This window comes from Pteropus vampyrus, unplaced genomic scaffold (genome assembly GCF_000151845.1).
Source record: "Pteropus vampyrus isolate Shadow unplaced genomic scaffold, Pvam_2.0 Scaffold349, whole genome shotgun sequence".
Taxonomy (NCBI): domain Eukaryota; kingdom Metazoa; phylum Chordata; class Mammalia; order Chiroptera; family Pteropodidae; genus Pteropus; species Pteropus vampyrus.
The window spans coordinates 2,168,724-2,194,763 of NW_011889130.1; the positions used below are offsets into that span (position 1 = coordinate 2,168,724).

General features: G+C 38.7%; 1 protein-coding gene and 1 non-coding gene across 5 annotated transcripts in view; one reads left to right on the plus strand and one right to left on the minus strand.

Moving 5' to 3' along the window:
• Window positions 1-26,040, plus strand: part of IARS (isoleucyl-tRNA synthetase) — a 94,026-nt gene that overhangs the window by 58,074 nt on the left and 9,912 nt on the right. For 3 of the 4 annotated variants that reach the window (XM_011378966.2, XM_023522559.1, XM_011378967.2), the window contains 14 exons: window positions 2,652-2,735; window positions 3,606-3,750; window positions 5,502-5,622; window positions 7,667-7,758; window positions 8,827-8,904; window positions 9,854-9,975; window positions 10,410-10,512; window positions 10,751-10,834; window positions 16,129-16,303; window positions 18,454-18,566; window positions 20,516-20,611; window positions 21,411-21,587; window positions 22,414-22,519; window positions 25,620-25,745. In XM_011378966.2, the coding sequence (XP_011377268.1) occupies window positions 2,652-2,735; window positions 3,606-3,750; window positions 5,502-5,622; window positions 7,667-7,758; window positions 8,827-8,904; window positions 9,854-9,975; window positions 10,410-10,512; window positions 10,751-10,834; window positions 16,129-16,303; window positions 18,454-18,566; window positions 20,516-20,611; window positions 21,411-21,587; window positions 22,414-22,519; window positions 25,620-25,745 (1,622 nt within the window). The remainder of the gene's footprint in view (window positions 1-2,651; window positions 2,736-3,605; window positions 3,751-5,501; window positions 5,623-7,666; window positions 7,759-8,826; window positions 8,905-9,853; window positions 9,976-10,409; window positions 10,513-10,750; window positions 10,835-16,128; window positions 16,304-18,453; window positions 18,567-20,515; window positions 20,612-21,410; window positions 21,588-22,413; window positions 22,520-25,619; window positions 25,746-26,040) is intronic. The other variant, XM_023522560.1, reaches the window with a different exon arrangement.
• LOC111731127 lies at window positions 18,918-19,022 on the minus strand. Its single transcript, XR_002776963.1, has one exon. It is a non-coding gene; the product is annotated as a U6 spliceosomal RNA (small nuclear RNA).

Below are 26,040 nucleotides of genomic sequence, written 5' to 3' on the forward strand. Positions count from 1 at the left end.
GCACTTAATTCTTTTCCATTTGAGGTACTTGTTGATAGGAATGTAGTTATTACCATTCTTTATTCCTGTTTTTGATACATGTTTTTTCTTCTTAAAGAAGTCCCTCCTACATTTCCTATAATGCTGGCTTGGTGTTGATGAATTCCTTTAGCTTATTTTTGTCTGAGAAGCTCTTTATCTGTCCTTCAACTCTAAAGAATAGCTTTGCTGGATAAAGTATTCTTGGTTGTAGATCCTGCGTTTTCATCACATCGAATATTTTGTGCCAAGCCCTTCTGTCGTGCTTGGTTTCTTTTGAGAAATCAGCTTCCAGTTTTATGGATGCTCCCTTGTAGGTAACTAACTGCTTTTCTCTTGCTGCTGTTAAGATTCTCTCTCTTTAACCTTTGGTATTTTAATTTTAGTGTGTCTTGGTGAGGGCCTCTTTGAGTTCCTCTTTTTTGGGACTCTCTGGGTTTCCTGGAGTTGTATGTCTCTTTCCTTCACTGTGTGAGGGAAGTTTTCTATCATTCTTCAAATAGCTCTTCAATGTCTTGTTTTGCTTCAGGTATCCCTATGACCCAGATATTTTTACATTTAATAGTGTCTCATAGGTTCCTTAAATTATTATTATAGTCTTGGCTTCTTTTTTCTTGCCATTAAGATTGAGTGTCCTTGGCTTCCCCATCCTCTGTATTGGCTATTCCATCCTCTTCTTTATTCACTCTATTGATTTCTTCTAATATACTCTTCATCTCAGGTAATGTAATCTTTATTTCTGACTGGTTCCCTTTTATAATTTCCATTTCCATTTTTATGTTTTTTATCTCTTTTTTAAAGTTCTTACTGAATTCGTCTATACTTCCCCTGAGTTCACTGAGCATCTTTAGAGCCAGTGTTTTGAACTCTGCATCTGTTAGATTACTTGACTCCATTATTTCTGTATCTCTGTTCTGTTCTCTCATATGGTTTTTGCTCCTTTGTCTTCCCATTTTGGCTGCCTTTCCATGTCTGTTTCTATGTACTAAGCAAAGCTCTCAAGTCTCCCTGTCTTATTAGCATGGCTTTGTGTAGTAGGTGTCCAGTGGCACAGTCCTGAGAGGGGTTCAGCTGAAGGCCAACTTCAGCCCCAGTCTGTGCCCCTTCGGGACCACCTGTTAAGATTTAGCAACTAATATACAGATACTGTGCTTTTAGTCGCCTCAAGAAACCACACCAGGCAGGGAGGTAGAGGGAATCCTCTGGGCAGCGATCTTCATTATCCATTTCAGTGACATCTCAGCTCTGGCGGCGCTGAGTCTGCACACTGGAGTGGGGAGGACTCAAGAGAGGAACAATGGATACCACTGTCACTTCTGCCTGGGAGAGAGCCTCACCTCCAGCCCTTACTCCCACATCTCAGTGTCCCCCTGTAAGTCCCTGGTGCCTCTCATGTAGCCAACCCAGCGCTGGCGTTCAGAGCGAGCAGATCTGTCACAAAAGTCCGCTCACAGACACCGCCTCTTTAAGAGGCGTCTACAGCTGCCGCTGCCACCGCCATAGCGTCAGTCCCACTCAGCCACTCAGGACCAGGCAGCCTCACATCTTCACCCCATCCTACTTTCTACTGTTGCAGGTTGGTTGATTATTTCTCTCCCTAGTTGTAGTGCTTCTGTTCCTCTAGATCCTGGGTGACTTTGCTTACTGTTCACTCTTTGTTTCTGTCACAACTTTGATGTGGTTGCAAGAGGAATGAACAGAGCCTCTGTCACCTTCGCCATTTTTTTCTTCACCCTCTAAATGCAGTTTTGAAAAATAACAGACCCCCTTGTGAGCTTTGCCCAGTTTCCCCCAATGGTCACATTTTTTAAAACTGTAATACATTATCACAACCAGGATATTGATAGTCTACCAATCTTACTCAGATTTTCACTGTTTTAATGTGTACTGATTTGCTATGTGTATTTAGTTAAGTACAGCTTTATCACATGTGTAGGTTCCTGTATCCACCAGCACAGTCAAGATACTGCACCCTTTCAATATCACAAGATCCTTCTGTTGCACTTTTATAACCACACCAACACCATCCTGCCCTTCCACCCTCATCTCCAACTCCTGGTAACCACTAATCTGTTCTCCATCTCTGAAATTTTGTCATTTCAATTATGTTATTTAAATAGAATCATATCGTATATAACCTTTGGGATTGACTTTTTTCACTCAGTGTAAATTCCCTGGAGGTTCTTCTGGTGCTTGTGTATCCACAGTTCCTTCTCCTTGCTGAGCAGTGCCCCTACGTGGTGGGTGACCCACAGTTCGACTGTTCACCTGCCGAAGAACATTGGGGTTGTTTCCAGTGTTTGCTGACAGTGAATTAAGCTATGAACTTTGTTATAGGTTTTACATGAATATAGGTTTTCGTTTCTCAAGAATAAATGCTGAGCCTGGTTTTCTAACTATTATACTATGATGTCTTCTTGCCTTCATCTACCTTGAAGCTTCTCCACTGATTCAATACAGTATTCAAAAAGAAGCTTACATATATTAACAAAACAACTTTGTTGTTCCTTAACATTAGCTTATATGTCATTTGCATTTATATATCCCAATTAAAAATAATCTATAACCATATATAAGATATTGTGTTGACTGTGATGTTGACATTTAATTGCTGTCTCCTTTTGTTTTTGAAGTGATGGCCAAAAAATGAGTAAAAGAAAAAAGAATTATCCAGATCCTCTTTCAATCATCCATAAATATGGCGCTGATGCCCTCAGGTACAAACCACTGCTTTGTCTTGTGTGTATTTGTCATTTTGTACATAAACATCTCTCATTTTTTAATCATGTTTCTTAGATTTGGTTTATAATAGCTTTTGTTTAAAATAGCTTTTAAAAAATGTATCACTGTTATAGGGAGAGTTATATTTGTATGGTGTTGACTTTAACCCCCCAAGGTGGTTTTCTAAATAATAAAGACATTTCCAAATCTGGGCATCTTTTGGACAAAGACCTGTGTTGGAGCAGTCTAGGTACTCCCAGGCTAATTGCTGGTGTTTCTGCCTCACTCCTTCAATAAGGTCTCCATTTTATTGATGTTACATCATTTCAGTTTTACACTTAACTCTTCACAAGAGCCATATGAGATAATTTATGCTAGAGCAAATAATAATTGATATTGAAAAGCTTTTCTAGAATGTGAGCTGCTACTTGAAATAGTCATAGCCCTCAACATTGAGTGTTCACGTTAAAAGCCCACCCCACCCCTGAGCCCCTTCTGTGCTGGCAGAACACACAGCTGCTCCTTGTGAATCTCTGGTGCCTGCATATGGTTTCCTGGAAGGAGGGCTTAGGTGTTTCCTCTTGGTTTTTCTATACCGCCATGGCCTGTGCTGAGACCAGCACAAGGTGTGCTTTAGCTTTGTCTAGTGCCATATTTTGGTGTTGGGTTGCATCTCCCTTTATAATTTGATAGGTCTCTTACATTTAAAAGTAAGAGCTTTGTCACTTTTAAATAGACCACTAGAAGAGTGTTCATAATTATCCACTTTTGTAGAAAAAATGCTAATTTTGGTGTTGTCCTGTCAAAACGTCAAATAATATTCAGTTACTATGATATCCCTTTTCTGTGTAATTTTTCCCTTACAGATTATATCTAATTAACTCCCCTGTGGTGAGAGCAGAAAACCTTCGTTTTAAGGAGGAGGGTGTGCGTGATGTCCTTAAAGACGTGCTACTCCCTTGGTACAACGCCTATCGCTTCTTCATCCAGAATGTCCTAAGACTGCAGAAGGTATGGGCTGTGGTGCTGTGGGTTGGGCTTTACCTTCTCAGCTTTGTTGAACTGGGTTTGCCAGGCCCGGTGGGTAAGAGTTCAGAGCCACTGAGGAGGCAATAGATGAAGGTATCTGGGGTCTTTGCTGGGCTGGAGCACGGGACTGGGACTAGACTATCTGGGCAGGCTCACCTCTGCAGACATAGGAGCCTCACTTGTAGAAGAGTTACATTGGATATTCATTTAGTCAGCCAATTCCCCTCCCCTTCATGGAACCAATGAAGAGTCAGCTACTGTCAGAGAGCGAATGCCTGGTAAAGGCTGCTGCAGAGGGTTGGTCAGGGAAAGCCTCTTGAACGATGCATTTGAGCTGAGATTCTGTGAGAGAAATTCTCATTGTATCGTTAGGATTTAAAATAATGGTTGTGATATATGTGAAAGTGCCTTCAGAACAGTTACCTGCTGGCCCGGAAGGCATTCTCTGAGAAGCCACCTCCCCTGCATTCACTGACTGCTGTCAGGCGAGCAGGCTTCATTACACATGTGCTTGTCTGTGCTTTCAGCGCTCCATTTGGGACAGGGCCCAGATACCACTCATCTTTTTAATCTCTAGCACCTTGTAAGTTGGATTGCTTAGTAAATTATTGTTAAACTAAACATGTGATGTTATTCCTTCCTAAAAAAACTGGTTAGAGAGCTGAGCTTTGAACATCACACTTCAGCAGTCTGGTCACTTTTCTTCCTGTTGCCTCTGGCTTATCTAGGTCTGCTAATAAACTTCCCAGGTGGGATTTTTCACTGTGAATTGAGAAAGGCAGTTATCTTCCCCAGGTCCCTAGTGTTGCTTCTGCCTTTTCAATCCTACCACCTCTTGGGGCCAACAAGCCTTAGATAGGTCCACCTTGCAGGCCTCTGCTAGTCTGGAGCCACATCTGGGCCTGGCAGCAAGATGTAGCCTCTACTATCAGGTGCATAAATCAGGGCAAGGGTCAGCATGGCTGCTGCTCTGCCAGCCTGGTAGTGATGCTGTATGAGTAGGTAAAGGTGAGGTGGGCTTTCAAGATTGAAGAAGATTTTGCAAAGGAAAAAAAAGGAGTGGACTAGAGCAGAGGTCCTCGACCTTTTTGGCACCAAGGACTAGTGCCCCTATGAGAATCTAATGCCTGATGATTTGAGATGGAGCTGAGGTGGTGATAGCACTGAGGAGAGTCTGCAAATACAGATGAAGTTCCGCTCACTCCTCAGCCACTCACTTCTGCTGTGCAGCCTGGCTCATAACAGGCCACAGACCGGTACCGGTCTGTGGCCCCAGGGTTGGAGACCCCTGGATTAGAGCATTCTAGGTAGAGTGAATAATATAAACAGAGACATTAATTTCTAGTGCTCATTTTTAGGTTATAGACAATTATCCAGTGCTTGCCAGTTTTGCTGTCTTTCCATCCTCAGATTTAAAGTAACTAAACCCAATACTTATTGGCAAGATTTTGAGATATTTCTCAATTCATAATCATTCTTTTGTGCAGAGAAATAATTTTTCCTAAATTCTCTTTATTTCACTCAAAAATGTGACTCACTAATTGAAGACTTAATGTTCCAAGTTTAGAGCTTATGGAAAATATTACTAAGAATCAGAAATTTAGAATTGCCAATTGGGTCTGGGGTTTTTTTGTTGTTTGTTTTGGTTGGCAGTTTTAAGTGATTTAGAGTTCATTTCTTTACATTAATTTCTCCCAAGCATGCACAATTTTTCAAAAATTGTCAATTCCTAGGAGGAAGAAATGGAATTCCTCTACAATGAAAACACAGTTAGAGAAAGTACCAACATCACAGACCGCTGGGTCCTGTCCTTCATGCAGTCGCTTGTTGGGTTCTTTGAGACGGAAATGGCAGGTATGTCTCTCATTGGCCATTTCTAGGACTAAGGATTGCCCTTTAGATATTTAACTATTTATAAAAATAGAGAAAATATTATAGAAATTTTAAGAGATACAGAATAGTAGATAAATAATTGTTTCTTTAACACTCAAATGTAACTTTGTTAAGGCTTGTTAGTTGTAGAAATGCCCTGGTCCAACGCCTAGGGAATTGTCTCAAAGGAAATCCAGCAGCCTCAGCTCTCTACAGGTACCACGTGGGCCCGTGGAATCACAGACTTGATTGCTGGATGCCTGTGGGTTCAAAACCCAACTCTACCATCTATTCCCCAGGGAAGTATTGCCTAGTCTGTGAACCTCAATTACTTCCTGTGAAAAATGTGTGGTTAAAGTTTATCATAAGACTCAAATAGAGGTCATGTATATAAAGTAGGTGGTAGATAATAGGTACACAATAAGTAATACTTGTTAATACATTTTTTTATTTCAGGTCTACTTTTATTATTAAATAAGTAGTCTTTGTTCAGTCTTGAGAAATTAGGAAATACAGAAAAGCAATAATGAAGTAGATATTACCTTATATTTCTGTTACCTAACAACAATGAATTTGGTTTTATACAGAAGTTAGAAAAGTAGGTTGTGTTGGTTTCCTTGAGGTTGGAGATAGAACAACCATAAGTCAAGGTGAGAAACTCCAGACAGTATTGTCTAGGATACCTGAGTTAGGTCTGATAAAGGACATGGGCTTCCCTGTACACACCCTGGCGAGATTGACCTGCCTCCCTCAGCACCCTGTGATTGCCAGGTGCTACTGTGCAGTTGGAGCACTCCGGTGGATTAGAGGGGCAGAGCAGCCCTGTGGTTCATGCAGGGATCTGCCACTCCACAGTCAGTTCATGGCTCTTACTGGAATAGGTGCCTCTACACTTGGCACAATAGGATAATTTGTCCAGGAAATTCAGCAGGTTTATCAGTCATTCCAAAGGACTATGTCCATCCCGTTAAATTTACATAATAAAGATTATATGACTATCAAGCTGCTGGACAAATTGACAGAAGTAAGATGAAAATGAATGTGAGGCAAATTATTGAGCTTGGAGTTTGCCACTCTCCCAAGGACACCTGCTCACAGCCATATCTACTTGTCCCTCCTGAGTGACATGAATGGGTGGGAAACTATGCTGAGGATTATGGCCAGGGCCCTGCTATCTTTAGGCAGCCACTGCTGTGTGCTCCTGAGAGTGTACACTCTGGCCAGAGTCCAGCTCCCTGGGAACCAGAGGTACTTGTGTACATCAGCTGAGTGGTAAGGACCATGTGTGATAGGTCAGGCAGTACGCATGGAGCTCATGAGATGGGCTCCAAACTCAGACCGTTCAGTGCAGTTTCCACACCATCGACCTGTCAGCTTGTGCCCTAAGCTCCCTTGTCAACATAGAGTCTGAAATAGAATCCTGGAGGACTGCAGCTTTTATTAAAATGACCTCAGCAGTAGGTGCTGCTGCTTCTGTTTATCATGTGCTCATTAATGCTAGCCTCATTTACTCTCTCAGAGTTGAAACCTGAACATAGGAAACTGGCTTCTTAGAAGGTGAAAAGTGTACTGAACCCTAGAAATAACTTAGGCCTCTTTCTTTACAGAATAGTCCTCTGATCACAGAAATCACCTATAATGTGTCAGTCTTGGTTGAGATAACAGGGCAGCACAGTGGAAGGAAGTTGGGCTTATGTGGTGCTATAGCATTGCACAGCTCCAGGTAAACATGCCTCATGGAGCCATGTGGTAGACAGCCTCAGCCTCTCAGCTACCCTTTTCTCTCACTGACAGTGGCTCATAAGGTGATTTGTGTGCACCCATAGACACTTGACAACCATGTAATACATGCTCAGTGAATGAGTCATTGTGATTGCTACACTTTGATTCTTCCTGCCTCCGTAACAAATGTGGCAGCCCTTGGATGGCTTGGGGCTCCTTGTTCTTTTCTTGTATCCACCCCTCCTCCAAGTGCTGCAAATGCTTGATATATTCTCGCTGCTCGATTGATTGGTCTTACTTTTAGCTTATAGGCTCTACACTGTGGTGCCTCGCCTGGTCAAGTTTGTGGATCTTCTGACCAATTGGTATGTTAGAATGAACCGCAGAAGATTAAAGGTAAGTCCAGGCTGCTGTTGGGAAGAGCAAAAAGTGTAGGAAGTGTGAAAGTTGAGGAGAAATGAACACGGCCAAAATAAAAATTAGGAATATTTTCGGATGCTTTCAGTTTTTGAAGCTTTTTCTTTTTACATTGCATATTAACTATTTTTATCACAATTTGATAAATGGGGTCCTGTAAGTTCTAAAAGTCATCTTGCATATTTTTAGCACACAGTTATATAGAGATGTCATATAGGACCTCTTAAAACCCAAAATAAATTTATGCAAGTATTTTCAAATGTTGTCAAGTACAACTGCGACTCCAGAAGGGCACCTCCTTGCTTCTACCTTTAGAGGGTCAGTTGTTTATTGAAAAAACTCTTTCTTAAGCCTGTTGAGGATTTAAAATGAATGAAGCATGGGTCCAGTCCCAGGACTTTAAGCAGCATATAAACAATGGTGGTAGAAGACAGGAAGTAAGGGATGCCTGTACCATAGACCAGGCAGAGGCTCCCACCACCCATCAGTTTTGCCTTCAAATGTGTTAATGATAAAAGCCCATAGCAGAACAGTAATTTCATTTTTGTTAAAATAGATTGTATACATTATTATGTGCGTGTTTTTAGATATGCATAATCTACAAAGACATGCACTAAAATGTTGTCTCTGGGTAACTTAATTATGGTTGAAATTTTTTTTTATTATTTTTATGCTTTTCTGAGAATGAATTAACATAATTATTTTTTAATACACAGTATATCCTTTTTTGAAAAGTAAGAAATATTATCTAAAAGTACTTTAAATTTTTGCGTTAGCAACTATTTCTGCCTGTTGCATGTGAATCCCACCCTCAGCCTTCAGGTTCTCCAGTTTGTCTTTACCCTCAGTTACAGATCCATTCTCTATCAGCGTGGCCTCGGAGGTAGGGTAGAGTAAAGGGGCCCCATCCTGGCTTTCTGCGCTGACCCCAGACCATCTGTGGTTGTGGTCACTTGTACTTGCTTTGTCTGTACACTGTGTGCTCTCTATGGGTTTCCTCTTACTTGTTTTTAACACTTCAGTGTGTGTTTCTTTTTTATTCACTAGGGTGAAAACGGGATAGAAGATTGTGTTATGGCCCTGGAGACCTTGTTTAGTGTTCTATTTTCTCTGTGCAGACTTATGGTAAGACGGTTGGCCCCATTCTAAAACTCTAGCCCTGTGGACTGCTTGCAGTGCCCTGTTGCTACATCATCCTCAGTCTGTATGTATATATTCTGTATTTGTGGAACCATAAATAGAAATAGAAGCTTTAAAACAATTTAAATCTCTAATTCCTTTTTCAGAAATCTTATTAGCTTATATGCATCAAGTAAGGGCTAAGAAACTTAATCTTCAAAAGCTGGATTTTTTTCTTTTCACCACTGACAGTACATTTCAGGTCATGGTTCTTGCATCTACACCAAATTGCCACATTTTCCTTAAATAACATACCTCATCCTCATGTGGATTCCTGTAAATGCGAATAATAGCGAAGTTCTTGAACTAATATCTAACCAAGCAAATATATCATAGCATTTTACATAAACATATTTCTATCAAGTGAAATATTATTTCATAAATAATGCAAAATGATATCCAACTAAAGAATCCAGTTTTAATTCCCCATATCCTATTTCTGCTCCCCGTTATAATTTATAAGTGTTCTATTTACTTGCTGAACATACACGGAACAAGAACCTGCTTTGTACCAGGTCCTGTGCCTGGTTCCTCACATCTGATCTCTTTCACTTTCATCCTAAAAAGTAGATAGTATTTCTCCAGTTAACAGGGGAGGTTTCTGAGGTTTAGAGACATTGAATCCTCTTTATAGTGACTTTGCTGGCACGTGGTCAGCAACTCCAGTTTTTATTACATTCTCCAGGATACTTGGGGTCCTGGCTGTACTCCTCCTGTGATTCAGGAAGTTCATCTCTCCAAGTTCAAAATGAAGTCATTTTTCTTTCGTAGGACATGTTTAGTCACCTCACATCTACTTCTGTGTATATTCCTGTATCAATCTCTAAAATGTTTAGTTCTTGTTCCACTCAGATCAGTTAATGATGGCTGCATAATGCCCTCTGTCCTCATACAGGCCCCCTATACACCTTTTCTTACTGAATTGATGTACCAGAATATGAAGATGCTGATCGACCCTGTTTCTGTCCAGGAGAAGGACACACTCAGTATCCACTACCTCATGCTGCCCCATGTTCGGTAAGAATCAAATACATGTTAGCCTCACCTGGGCCATAGGAAGGGAAGTTGCCAGAAATGCACTCATGTGGGTACCTCAGCCCCTTTATGCCCTGCCTCTCACCTGAACAGCTCCTCAAATTACAGAAAAGGTAGGAAGGGTGCTCAGTGTGGAACCACCTGTAGCGCTACAGCAAGTGGGGTGTGAGCAGGTCCATTGGGGCACCCTGGGAAACTGCTGGGTACTGAGCAACAGATAAGTAAGCTTACCACTTACTTCTCACCATGTACCCCGTTAGCCAGCACATGCTGTCCTTCCCCCAGTGCCTCACCAGGAGGCCTCGCTACACCATCATATCTTTAGCCTGACCCTCTTCCTCACTTAGGTATGCCTTTTGTTTGGGATTTTTTCCTTTAAATCTAATCTCTTTCACATCTCTACCTTTTCCAATCAGAGAGGAATTGATTGACAAGAAAACTGAGAATGCAGTATCTAGAATGCAGTCTGTGATTGAACTTGGGCGAGTGATTCGAGACCGCAAAACTATTCCAATAAAGGTTTGAGTTTTTTTATATTTTACATTGCACAGACCTAAATGATTATGTTTTTGAGTATTTTCTTAATATAGACAGCTTCCAGCAATGGCATAAATTTTTATTAGTACTAGTTGACTTAGTACTAGTTGAGCCTAATTAGTCTAGAGCTTGACATTTGGAGAAAACATTTAGCATTCCATTTTTCTGCAGTTTTGAAGACTAGCTGCTTACTGAACTTTTGCTTCCCTTTTCTTCTTAGTATCCTTTGAAAGAAATTGTGGTTATCCATCAAGATCCGGAAGCTCTTAATGACATCAGGTCTTTGGAGAAGTATATAATTGAGGTAAGACAGACGATTTGTCTGTTTGGGTCCAAACAGACTTCTTTCCTTGAGAAGATTATTTTGATTAGTACTACACTTTGAGTGTGTAATTTATCCTTTTTACTTCATATATCTTTATATATATAAATTTAACCATCCATGAAATTTTATACTTAGAATCATGAATTTTTACAATGTAATTTTAATTTTTTTAAATGATTTCAAGGTCAATGAATTTTCTTACCTTAGTTGGATCATCTACTTCCCTTCCCCAAAGTACTTTTTGATAATTAACAAAAATAAACTTTGTTCCTTCAAATTATACAAGTAACAAGTGAACACATGTTGTCAATAATTCAAGAACTGGCATAGAGTACAAAGGTGAGTCCTTTCCTATTCCATTCGCTCCCTAAAATCCCATCTCCTAGGAATGTTCACTAGGGTATCTCCTGCTAGAGTTGTTCTTAGCATTTTACACACATATACATGCGTTTGTACAGACATATACGTCACCACTGGTTTTGTTTGTACATAGAGATTTTATATATAGTCAATTTTTTCACTTAGAATTTCTTAAACGGCATCCCATCTTAAAACATAGAGATCTTTATTCTTTATAACAGCTGCATAATGTTCACTTCCTGGCTGTACCATAATTTATTTAATTAATTAATTTATTTAATTTCTCTCCTATTGTTGGAAATTTAGGTTTCTCATTACAAAAGGTTCGTGTGTATCTTTGTCACATGTCAGAGTATAGACGTTGGATAGATTCCTAGAAGTGAAGTTTTGGGGTCAAGAGTTTAAACTACTGTCAGTTGCCCTCCCAAAAATCTTTATTTTATAATGTTTTAAAAACAAATAATTCATATTTTAATTTTCATTTTTATTTCTTATACCAGTGATGTTTAAATTTATTATTGTAGAAAATATTAATTTCTATTATATTCTGGTTTTGAACTGCTTGTGAATTCAAGATAAATATTAGAAACTAAAGAATTATGTTATAAATGTTATAGTTAATGCTTGCAAATATAGATGAAAATAGAGTATATGTAAAGGAAATATCTTAATCAGTATGAGATCACATGACACAGTTAAGTGTAATGGCAAAACTAGACATTTCCCTACAATTTGCTTCAATCTAAAGTTCAGTGATTTCTGTGCTGGCATCATTTCCTGCTGCATTGGTAATCCTTAATTTAACTAGCAGGATAGAGGCATGAAATGTCTCCATTTAACTGATTTTTCTGCTTAGTTAACCTTGTGGTGCTCTGAAATTGCTTGAGCAAAGATTACCCCTGAGAGATGAAGTTATATTTCAAATTCTAGAGTTGTCTTTTTTTTTTTAAATTAGTTTCCAGTATACAGTACAAAGGTTAGACATGTATTTCATTGTATGAAGTGATTCCCCCTGATTACTCTAGTACCCATCTGGCACTACACACAGCCATTACAGTAATATCGACATATTTCCTATGCTATACTCCCCATCCCCATGACTATTTCACAACTACTAATTTGTACTTCTTCATCCCTTCACCTTCTTCATCCAGTCCCTCAACCCCTCTCCCCTCTGGCAATCACCAATTTGTTCTCTATCTGTGAGCCTGTTTTCATTTAGTTTGTTTATTCCTGTTGTTCTAAGATTCCTCATATAAGTGAAATTATATGGTAGTTATCTTTCTCTGTCTAACTTAATTCACTCAGCATAATACCCTCTAGGTCCATCCATGTTGTTGCAAATGGTAAAATTTCTTTTCCTTTCTTTTTTTTTTTTATGGCTGAGTAATATTCCATTGTATATATGCACTATAACTTCTTTATCAAGTCATCTACTTATGGGCACTTAGATTGCTTCCATATCTTGGCTATTGTGAATAGTGCTATAGTGGACATAGGGGTGCATACATTTTTTACAAATTAGTGTTTTGATTTTCTTTGGATAAATACCCAGAAGTGCAATTGCTGGGTCAAAAGGTAGTTCTGTTTTTGATTTTTTGAGAAACCTCCAAACCATTGTCCATAAAGGTTATACCAATTTGCACTCCCACCAACATGTACAAGGATTCTCCTTTCTCCGCATCCTCGCCAACACCTGTTGTTGTTTTATTTATTGATGATACAAATCTGACAGATGTGAGGTGATCTCTCACTGGGGTATTAATTAATTTTTTCATTTCTCTGATGATTAGTGATGTTTCATATGTCTATTGGCCATCTGTATGTCCTCTTTGGAGAAATAACTATTCAGCTCTCTTGCCCATTTTTTATCCTTTAGGCTTAGATTTTTATATGTCATTCTTTTACGTACATAAAAGGAAATTATAAGCAAAATTAATTAGTCTAAAATTTCTTCACATTCCGGGTCCGGCTTGTCTGGATTTCTTTTTGACTCAGAATCATGAATGTCTGTGTTTTTCCACACAATATTGGCCTTTGAGCCATCAAGAACATTGGTAATGAAGCATTTCTTAAGAGGAATACTCCACTATTATCTGAGATTTTCTACCAAGCCACTGACACCCATTCTCCGAGCTTTGATGTACAGGCATTGATAACAACATCACAACTGCTGTCTAGCCTAACAGCATTTGCAAGAAACATGTTGATTTTGTAGTATTAAAATATAAAATATAATATAAGTAAATACATCTTAGAAAAGATTAATTAGGGTAATCCTTTCCTATTGTATCATCTATCTTAACTTGCACAGTAATCTCAAGAGGAAAGTACTATTATACCCATTTTACAGATGAGGGAACCAAGGCTTGGAAATGTTAGATTTTCCAGGAGTTCACATTTGGTAAGTGACCAAGAAAAACCAAACCCAAGTCACTATGACTACAAATCGTGTGTTCTTGCCACTATGATATACTGGCTTCATTTATATTCCCCAAATAATCAAAATATCTGATATAGATGCAGGAAGAATATCCTAATCCTTCCAGAGAGTATAGATCCTATAATTCATAATTCTAATATAAATGGATGGGTTTCTCTGTGTTTTGATCAAAATATTCTCATTTTCCTGATGGGCTAAAGTATAACTATAATGATTTTTTGACATTTACCCTGGCTTGAATTTTATGAAAATTTTTGATACGGTAGTTTTGTAATATCAAGCAACAGAAGAAGGGGGACTTTATTGGTGGGTTTTGTGGTTTTCACTTGAATGCTGCCATTTTCACTTAATTTATCATTCCAGCATAATTTCAGACTCCGAGTATAAATTGATTTGGCTAACAGTCTAGTATTTGTCCTTCAACTGAATGATAGCTTTGCTGGATAAAGGATTCTTGGTTGTAGGTCCTAGCTTTTCATCACTTTGAATATTTTGTGCCCAGCCCTTCTGTCCTGCAGTTTCTTTTGAGAAATCAGCCACCAGTCTTATGGGTGCTCCCTTGCAGGTAATTAACTGCTTTTCTCTTGTTGCTTTTAAGATTCTCTCTGTATTTAACCTTTGGCATTTTAATGATGATGTGTCTTGGTGTGGGCCTGTTTGGATTCATCTTTTTTGGGACTCTCTGAGCTTCCTAGGGTCATATGTTACTTACTTCAAGTTAGGGAAGTTTTCCATCTTAATTTCTTCAAACAGGTTTCAACCTCTTTCTCTCTTTCTTCTCCTTCTGGTACCCCTGTGATTCGAATGTTGTTACACTTAATGTTGTCCCACAGTCTTCTTAAATTATCTTCATTTTTTGGGTTATTTTTTCTTGTTGCTGTTCTTGTTGGGCGTCCTCCGCTACCCCATCCTCTTTATCGGTGATTCAATCCTCCTCTTCATCCACTCTGTTGATTCCCTCTAATGTGCTCTTCATCTCATATACGGCATTCTTCAGTTCTGATTAGTTCCCTATTATAATTTCCATCTCCATTTTTATGGTTTTTTTATCAGAGTTCTCACTGAGTTCATCTACTTTTCCCCTAAGTTTATTGAACATCTTTATAACCAGTGTTTTGAGCTCTGCGTCTCTTAGATTGCTTGATTCTACTTTGTTTAGATCTTTTTCTGGGGCTCTGTTCTGTTCTTTCAAGTGAGACATGCTTCTTTGTCTCCCCATTTTAGCTGCCTTTTTGTGTCTGTTTCTATGTACTATGTAAAGCTCCTAAATCTCCCAGTCTTAGTAGCGTAGCTTTGTGGGGCCTAGTGGCATGGTCCTGAGAGGGGTTCCCCTGCTGGCCAAGTTTCACCCTAGCCTGTTCCCCTCCAGGGCCACCTGCTAAGAGTCAGCAAGAAATCCACTGATGGCTGCTACCCATGCGGTGCTTATAGTTGCCTCAAGAGGCCACGCCAGAAACCGAGGCTCACTGCCACCCACCAGTGTGGGGCTTGGAGCTGCTCAGCAAGGGGGACAGGTCATGCCGAGGACACCTCTGGATGTGGCTTGGATAGGGCCACAAGTTGGGAGGGGGCGGAGTTTCAGGGAATCCTCCGGGTGGAGCCACCTTTGTTGTCCATAGGTGAAATGATGTCTCACCTATGGTGGCACCTGCATCCACATGCTGGGAGAGGGGAGAGCTCAACCGAGAATCAATGGATACCGCCAGCAGTTATGCCCGGAAGTTAGCCACCCCTCCAGCCCTCTCCCTGAAACCTTATCCCTAAGTGTCCCTCCCATTTGCCCCTCCAGCAGCCACCCCAGCGTTGAAGCTCAGGGCAAGCAAATTTGATACCACAGAAGTCCGGTTACAGTCCCTTTAAGAGAAACATCTGCAGCTGCCTTAGTCTCTGTCTCACTCAGCCCACGTGGGACCAGGCAGCCTCATCTTTAGTTGAATTGAGGTCTACTCAACTGTCTTGACTAATCTGGTCAAGAAAGGTTTTTCATATGATATGATTCAGTGGTATTTAGTATTATTTACAGAGTTGTGCAACCAAACCCCACAATTTTACAACATTTTCATCACCTCATAAAGAAACTCAGTATCCATTATTCTTCATACACCATTTTCCCCTCAAGATCCCACCATCCTTGGCAACCATGAATCTGTTTTCTGTCTGGAGTGTACCTACTCTGGACATTTCATATAAATAGAATCCTACAATATGTGGTCTTTCGTGTCTGACTTTCACTTAGCACTAAGGGTCATTCATGTTATTGCATGAAATCAATGCTTCATTCCTTTGTATTGCTAAATAATAGTCTATTCTATGGATGGATCACATTTTTTATCTATTCACAGTTGATAGACATTTCAGTTATTGCATTTTTGGTTATTGTGAATAATGTTGCTATGAACATTTGTGTGCAATTTTGTGGACATATGCTTTCATTTCCCTCATTTTTGTTTCATCTTGTTCACCAACATAGGAATTGAATGTTCGAAAAGTTACGCTGTCTACAGACAAAAACAAGTATGGTATTCGCCTAAGGGCAGAACCAGATCACATGGTCCTGGGGAAGCGTCTGAAGGGAGCCTTCAAGGCAGTGATGACATCCATCAAGCAGCTGAGCAGTGAGGAGCTGGAGCAGTTTCAGAAGAGTGGTGTGTATCTTCTCCAACAGGGACACTACTTGGCCTCAGCCTGATGAGAATCTCATGTTTAGGCTCATACTTAGACATTTACACTGTCGTAGCCTTTTCTTAAATAAAAGCTTTTCTAATCACAAAAATGTTCATTATGAATGATTTTGATAATTAAGAAAAAAATAAGACAGTTAAAATGACCCCTACCCATCACCCATCCATTTAATACAGATTGAGGATACTCTCTGCTGTTTAATATGTTAGGTGCTGGGGCACTCTTAAAATCTGATTCATTTCGTTCTAGTTAGAGATCACGCTGTAATTTTAAATTTCATGTTTTTCACTTACATTATATGTTTGTTTTTATTTGGATTTTTAATTTACATTATAAACATTTCTATGTGTTAATAATTTTTAAATGCTATTTCAATAACTGCATAATTTGCCTTCATTTGGATACCTGATGTTTTTAACCAGTCTTTTATTGTTGTTTGCATTCTTTTAATATTATAAATAATATTTCAGTGAATATTTTTACATGTAAATATTTTATGGAATTGATTCCTTTTGGCTAGGTTTCTAGATATAAATTACTGAATCAGAATTTGAATTCTACAAAAGCTAATGTGGGTCTAGAAAATCTACCCTAGTGAAGAGAGAGCAGAACTCTCTAGGGCTTTATTACCAACCAGTGGTAGAGAGTATCACTGTTATCACATGTTGCTAGTGAGAAAAAAGATGATGACTTTTGGAGGTGGCAGAATGAAGACTGGAGATTTTTTTTTTTTTTTTTTAATGTATTTTTAGAGAAGGGGATTTAGCATTGAGGTTTGGAGCTTTTTTATGGAGAACTGGGTCAGAGCTTATTACAGTTTCTTTAAAATATCTGGAATTTATATTTTGGTCTCTTAATTGGGCAAGACTGGATTTGTTCATTCAGCAAATTCTTTTTTTAAGCTTTTATTTTTGGCTATCACTGAGAACATAGAGTTGAATAAGACAGACGTTGTCATTACCCTCATGATACTGGCACACACTGAAGGTTTATGGAAATACAGTTTTGATAAGTGCTCTGAAGGAAATGTATAGGATAATATGAGGAGTTTAGGAAAGGGGTCTCAGCTCTCTCTCTTCTCTTTTAGAGAGCCTTTCCATGGACCCAAGAGTTCTCAGCTCTGCCATGATTAGAATCATGCTTGATCTTATTATGGTTACTTGACATCCTGCGGCTGTCCTAGGGTACAAAGTGTTTGATTGTTAGGGCTCCCTCTGAAGTTGAAAATCATAAGCACAGAGGTGACATGAGGAGAGATTTAAAGACCCAAATCAGATGAGTGGTTATGGAAATTAAGGGAAATATCCTTAATTTTCCCCAAACTGTTAGATAAAATTTATAAAACATAAGAAGTTAGCAACTAAAAGTTGAGTCACAACTAATTTAACTTGATATATTAAATTAATAAAATCTTTAATCAAATCTTTGACCAACCTTCAAGTTGTAAATCTAAATCGTATCACCAAATAGCCAAAATATCAAAAATTCCTGAATTAAACCTTATTGGAACCAAAAAACTGCTGTTTTTAAACAGTGGTTTCTGAATAGACTGTTCTGCACTGATGTAAAGCAGAATAGTTTTCAGAACACAATAACATGAAGTGAGAAAGGCAGCCTGATGCTCAAAGACCAAGAACATCAGTGTAGGTGATCTCAGCAGGCTTCCTAAAGATGAGAATTGCCATTCCCAGGTGTTTGTACACCCTGCTGTAGACAGGCACGACATAGAACTTCACACTGTTCATCTCATTTCACCCACCTCACTGCACCCTGCTCAGCAGATAGCAGAACACCAGGGCCCTACAGTTAGTAAGTAGTAGGCCTAAGTTCTCTTTGACTCTACAGGCATCATGGTGCTCTGTATTTATGGCAGGGGTTTGTGGCCTCCTGGCATGTGTCTTTGGACCTGGGAGTTTATACAACAGTAAACATTAGTGGTGATTTAACTGGCCTCAAGGCAACATGGTTCAATCTAAAGGTTTGTAACATCCTTGGTGGCAACAATGACATGAGTCAGAAGAACATGATATCCTGAAGCCACTGTCACTTAATACTTGTAGCAGGGTGGCTTGAGGAGGGTCTGATTGAGTAACAGCAGATGCTTCTCCAATAGGGACCATTGTTGTGGGAGGCCATGAATTGCATGAAGAAGACATTCGCCTCATGTACACCTTTGACCAGGCAACAGGTGGGACGGCACAATTTGAAGCACACTCGGATGCTCAGGTATTTTTCTGTTGCCTAGAACATTTCTTTACCAAGAGATAAGAACATAGGGGAGAAAGTATTTACCTATGCCTTTTCCAACAATGTTGACAGCTTGTCTCAGGGTAAAATAAACCAGTTATTCATTTGAGATTAGCTTATTAAACTCCTCTATTACATGCTCTTTACATATGCATTTCTTTTTTAAAAAATTTATTTAAATTAGTTTCAAGTATACAGTACATTGGTTAGACGTCTATATAGTTCATAAAACAATCTCCCCAATTGCTCCCTCCCTCCTCTGGCACTCCACCTAGCCATCATATTAATGCTGACTGCATTCCCTCTGCTGTGCTCCCCATCCCTGTGACCAAAAGTATGGAACGCTTTGCAAATTTGTGTATCATCCTTGCTTGGGCCATGCTAATCTTCTCTGTATTGTTCCGATTTTAGTATATGTGCTGCCGAAGCGAGTACCATATGCATTTCTTGAACCATGTATAAATAGACATTTTGTGACTTCTACATGCAAGTAATTGTCCTAAGTTTTGGGTCATATGAAAATGAATAAGATGTAATCCCACCTTTCAAGGAATAAGTCAGTCATGGAGACAGGAACGTAAGCCAATTATTATTCTGCCTGATAGTTATCTGATAGAAATAAGTACAGAGAAGAGCTCCTATCTGAAGTCTGTGGTAGAGGTGGAGATGGTTAGGGAACGCTCCTTGAGGAGGATATACAGACAGTTTTGAATTCTGGGATCAGCATGGTTTATTGTGATGGGTCAGTGCATCTCTTTTTACTCTTGACTAAACTTCTCCGGGCAGACATGTAAGACCCCCAGTGTGGGAGTGGGGGGCTCCCTCTGTGCCTGACATGCCATATACAAGGGGAAGTGGGGAAGTACCTCATATGAAGAGGCCTACCTCTTCAGGCCTTTGCACAGGGGCTTACACTAAATGTTGACAGAACTGTATATGTGCAGACTGGCAAGGAGCCAAAGGTAAGGAAGATAGGAAGGAGGGAAGGAAGGAAGGGAGGGAGGAAGAAAAGAAGGAAGTAGGTACAGGGAGGAGGTTTGTAAGCATTAAGAGGGTGCAGTCCCTCCTGATTATAGCCAGTATAAGGGAGGGCCTAAAAAAGTGGTCTACACTTAAGGAAGTATCATCTGGCGATGCTTCTGAGTTTTTTGACATGGTTTATGTATTGTGAGCCGTGGTGGCCCTGCCCTGATTCATCATCCATTTCCAGTTCTACCTTCTGTACCTTCATGAAATTTAACTTCTCCAATTGAATTTCTTCAAAGGGGGGATGGTGCCTAATTTACAAGTATATTCTCCTCTCTTAGAAGTGATACTGTCATTATTAGCATATCATCAACAATCTTTAAAACAGATGAGATAGAAATAGAAAAGTAGACAAAGTTGACAAGAAGATAGCAATTTAAATTAAATCATATAAAAAGTACTATAGTCCATTGTAGAAATTTTGTTGAATCACATCAATAAACCAAAGGATAAAAAGGGGTCATGGTTTAAGAAAATAACAGATGGCTGCTTTGAGGCCTTCGATCCAATTGTTTGTGGTAGATCTACTGTGAAAAGTTGTGCTGTTGTAAGGGCTTCATGACTAATAATCTTATTAGAATAGTTGACATTATTTATTAGATAGACAAAAAGCAGTTACATGAAAGATTAACAAAAGCCATTCTCAGGGGATCTGTGAGCAGCACCCTGCAGAAGAAAAAGGGAAAGCTGTACTTCTCTCCGAGATGAAGGAAACACTGGTTACAAACATGGACCCAAACTAAAGAGAAACTAGATTAACTATGTTTTCTGCTCAGTTTTGTAAATAAATAACACTGCATATTATACTTTTCAGACTTTAGTTTTAAATAGCATTTTGCTGAGTTCGAAAGAACCATTTTTCCTTATTTGATTGTCATGGTATGCTCTGTTCATCCCTACAGGCTTTGGTTCTCTTAGACATCACCCCTGACCAGTCAATGGTGGATGAAGGAATGGCTCGGGAAGTCATCAATCGTATCCAGAAACTTCGCAAAAAGGTTTGTCAGGTTAAGAATAAGCTATTGTTTTGGAGTTTTGTTTGTTTTTTGTTTGGGTTGTTGGGGAGGATGAGAGAAGTAGGTAATATAAACCATGGTAATCGATTAATGATAATTAGTCACCAATCTATAGTCTAGTCAGATTGTACTCAGGGAAAGTTGAGCCTCTTCCCCTCCCTGATGTTCACTACTAAGCTGGATGTGGCTCTTGTGTTTCACTGACTAGGAGCTTTCAGCCAATCTGTACCCCTTGTCTTCCTTTTTAGTTCATTGGGGCTTCCACAAAATCATTTTCTAGATCAATAGCCGTCCTAACTGGTGCAATAGGTCATCAGAGATGACAGTGGGTATCTAAAGGGTAGATACACAGCCAAGTCAGTGTGGAAGGGCTTCTAGTTCAGGGGAGAGATCGTTGGATCTGGACAGAGTGGGTGGTTCTTCCTTATTCAGGATCTGGGAGCCAGAGCAGGCGCACAGAGCCCATTCCTTGCCCCCACCAGGTGAGAGAGCCAGGGAGTTCCTACCCCAAAGAGGGCTCCCACCAGCCCTCCTCCTTAGGCCAGGTGTTTAAGGAGGCCATTTCTAGCAGAAAAACAGGCTGTTTGTGAGCTCAGTCTCAGTTCAGAGCTTTGTGAGTGGGTCCTTGCTGTGTCACTCCTTTGTTTCAGAGGAAGACTGGGCAAGAGACTGTACCTTTCCATAATGATTCCGCATGGGATTGTCAGCCCTTGTTCAACAGCACCTTACATTTTAATTAACAAAGTACTTCCTTTTTTAAATTTTCTATATGTGCTTTCAGTGCAATCTCATTCCAACTGATGAAATAACAGTTTATTACACAGCAAGGTCTGAAGGAAAGTATCTGAATACCATTATTGAAAGCCACAGGGAGTTCATATTTGCCACCATAAAGGCTCCCTTGAAACCATATCCAGTTCCTACATCAGATAAAGTCCTTATTCAAGAAAAAACGCAGGTGAGTTCTGAGTTCTCTTGAACTATTAAGAAATTTAGTATTAGATTTTATATTAAGTTCGTATAGTCACATTTTGATATTCTATCCCCTCAGTTGCAGTTGGTATACTACTCAGTCCTGAGTGTTGCTCTGGACAGTAGTCAGTAGGGTCAGAGAGATAATGTCCAGAATAGAAGAGAAGGAGGGAAGGTAAGGCTGTTCTCAGGGCAGTTCTCTTGGGGAAAGTAGCCAGGAAGTACATAAGAATTGCCAGGAGGTGAGATGACTGTACGGGCCTGTTGTATCTAAAACTAGAAAAGTCAATATTGTGTTTTCTGGGAATTATGGTGTAAGTAAACAGCAGTTGACTTGAAAACCAGTTAACTTTTACGGTAGTAAGTATACATAAAATTAAAATTTCATTTTTCTTGGTACACTTTAGATGTAACTATGGAAGTCTGATACCAAGACATGGCCAGGAGTTAGTCATTTATAACAGAGGAAGAAATTCTATGTCAGTTATTTATTCAGTCCTTTGCTCCTTATCTTGTTCCTGCTTTATATGAGACAAAAAAGATAGACAGCAGGAGCTGAAAGTGACTGTCTTTTCAGTAGGGCAATTTACAAGATGGTTTCATTTTCTGTTTTGCACATTTTTAAAAGTACAAGGTAAAAAGAAAAAAAATGAGAAAAAGTTATAGCTCTTGACTGTTTCAGTGATGAGATTGAATATGCTCTCAAAATTATATAGAGAGCTCTTGTTCTTAGAAGAAGTAGTTGCTGTGTTAGCTGGTGACACTGTGGTCAGATACTGCAATTACTCAATCACACATTCCCATGTGCTCAGTTAAAGGGGTCTGACCTGGAAATTACACTCACCAGAGGATCATCCAAGCCTGGCCCTGCTTGTGCATATGTCAATATTAACATCTGTACAGATGGCATTGAGCAAGGTAAGAGTATATGAATTCCATGATTTGTATTTAATTTTTTAGTTAAACCTATCACTATCTTTAAGACTATTATAACAAAATTGATAAATTCGGATAACATTTTGTCATCAGAGTGTATCCACAAGAGTAAATTATTGGACTTACGCTTCTAGGAAGATGGAATAGACGTACTTTTCCCTATTCCTTCCACAAAGTAGAGCTAAACCCCCTGCACATTATATATAAAAACCAACATGAGAAGACTGTTTTGTACTGGTCTCAGTCTGTCAATAACCGGTGTTGTTAGTGGACCAGCCCTTTTGTTTCTTAATATGATTGCAAGACACTTTTCAGCCATAACCATCAGGAAACTTTGAAAAGATACATGTTTATTACTTACAAAACCTGGAAATTACACAGCACACCTAGAGCCACACAGCATGGTCATAGTGGAGGCAGTGAGTCATTTGGCAGGGGCGGGGGGCGTCAGTAGATGTACATCAGTGATGTCAGCAAGGCCAGAGTTCTATGTCAGCTTCAGTTCCAGGGCCAGCAGAATGAGCAGTGACAAGACAAATTAGGCCTAGATTCCCCCATCTCCTGACTCCAGTACTGCCACTTTTTGGGCCAGCTGACTGAACAACTGGGAAGAAGAGCTCCCGACAAGATTATTTTCCTAGGAAGTTACAAATGCAACTACAGATTAATCTTAACATGATTTTATATGGTTTGTAATTTATCATCTGGCTGAAAGCACTCATATTACGAGGAGAAAACTACAAATGATCTTTAAATTTATTATTTGAATGTTTTTTTGGCCAGTTTTGTAAGCCTTTTGTTTAAACATTAATTGGGGGGGGTGTTGTTTCCAAAGTAATTGAATAAAATCATATTGCTTATAAAAAGAAAAAACTTTTATCCAATTAACATTTTATAAAATAAACATACAAATATAAATTTAATTTTTGTATACTAGCAATGAGCACATGGGAAATGAAATCTTAAATGCAATACCATTAACAGTAGCTCAAATAAAAGACACATAGGTATAAATCTAAGAAAACATATAACAGGACTTTAATGCCAAAAACTATAAAATACTGATAAAAAAATCAAAGATCTAAATAAATGGAGAAATACTCCATGTTAAAAGATTCAATACAGTAAATATGTCAGTTCTCAAATTAATAATACAGGTTTAACTCAATTCCTGTCAAATCGCAGCAGTATTTTTTGTAAATATAGACAAAATTATTTTAAAATTTACCTAGAAAGAGAAATGAAATAAAATAGCTCAAACAATTTTGAAAAATAAGAATATAGTGGGAGACACTCTACCCAATTTTAAGACATATGAAGACTGTGTGGCGTGAGTGTAGTATAGACACATAGATCAGTGTCGCGGATAACACAGAAATAGACCCACAAAATGTGACCAAATGCTTTTTAAGAAAGAAGCAAAAGCAGTTCACCTGAGGAGTCTTTTCATTATATGGTGCTAGAGCAATTAGATATCCATAAGCAAAAAAAAAAAAGTCTTTGACCTAAGTCTTATACCTTATACAAAAATTAACTCAAAATGGATCACAGACTTAAATGCAAAATATTAAACTATAAAACATTTAGAAAGAATAAGAGAAAATCTTCAGGATTTAGGACTAATCGAAGAGTTTTTAAACCTTGACACCAAAAGCCCAATACATAAAAGAAAAAATTCATAAACTGAACTTTACCAAAATTAAAAATCCCACTTTACAAATGATACTTTGTAAAGGATGAAAAAACAAGATACAGACAGGAAGATCTTTGCAAATCACATATCCAACAAAGAAAGTATCCAGAATATATAAAGAACTCTAGAAACTCAACAGTTAAAAAAATCCAGTTAGAAAATGAGAAAAGACATGAATAGACATTTACCAAGGAGAATAAACAGGTGACATATAAGCACATGAAAATATGCAACAATATCTCTCATTAGGGAGATACACATTAATTACGATGAGATATCACTACACACCTATCAAAATGGCTAAAATAAAAAATAGTAACAATACCAAATGCTGGTAAGAATGTAGAGAAACTAGATCTCATATATTGCTGTTAGAAATGTAAAATGGGACAGCTTAACAGTTTCTTTAAAAAATAAACATGTTTCACAGTGATCCAGCAGTTGCACTCCTGGGTATTTAGTACAGAGCGATGAAAGTTTATGTTCACCAAAAAAACTCTACCTAATGTTCATAATAGCTGCATTCATAATAGCCAAAAACTAGAAACAACCAGATGGTCTTCACAGATGCTGGTTGAAAAAACTATGGTTCATTCACACCATGGAACATGACTCAGCAATAAGAAGTAACAAACCAGGGATTAACATAACAACCTGGATAAATCTTTAGAGTGGAAAAAGTACATCACAAATGGGTGCATGCTGTATGATTCCCATTTATGTAACATTCTTGAAATGATAAAATTATAGAAATAGAGAATATGTTGTTTGCTAGTGGTTAAGTAGGGAGTAGGGGCAGGATGGAATTAGATGTAGATTTTAAAGGACAACACGAGATTCTTGTGATCGAACTGTTCTGTGTTTTAACTGTATTGGTACCCTGGTTGTGATATTGTACTACAATTTTACAAGATGTTAATTGGGGTAAACTGGGTAAAGGGCCCAGGGTATCTCTGTTATTATAACTGCATGTGATTCTTTAGTTACCTCAAAATAAAATGTTTAAATAAGTCAATAAAGTAAATATCTGTAGTTAGATCTAAGGTTATAGGATAAATCAATATTGAGGATTACTTGAAGATATTATCTTTCAATTAAATAGTATTTTTGACCACTCTGAGCCCTAGGGATTTATAAATGGCACAAAACGAAAAATGAGGGTCATGAAGACAAAAGTTTCCATCTAGAAAAAGATTGCCTGATGGCAGTTCCATTCCTAGAACAAATCTATCCATCCCTGGAACAAATCTACTTAGGATTGCCAAAGCACATACTAAGAGCACATATAGTAAATACTTAGAAAGTTAAGTTTGAACACCCTGTTTCCTTTCACTTTTCATTCAAATTTAACTTTTTTCCTAAGTTTTACTTATATTTGTGGCTTTTTAGGTGGAGTATTACTTCTAGAAAATCCAAAAGGTGATAATAGGTTGGACCTTTTAAAGCTGAAGAGTGTTGTTACTAGCATTTTTGGTGTGAAAAATACAGAACTGGCTGTTTTCCACGGTGAAACAGGTATGTGGAAAGTTAAAAGATATCCATGTCCTTTGATACAAGGTAGACTGGTAAAGATGTTAACTTGATATCAGTTATGCTACATAGCTTTTGCCTTCCTATTGACTGTAAGTCAGGGCCAGACTCTTCAGTAGTGCCTGCATGTAGTGTCTCTGTGTGCCTCCTTACTGTATGATGTGGCTGAAAGAACACTGGACTTACTAGGAGATGAAAGCTCCAATCCTGCCCTCTCACCTGTTAGCCATGTGATGGATTCTGAGCTTCAGAGTGAGGTTAACTTTATTAAACATAGTGC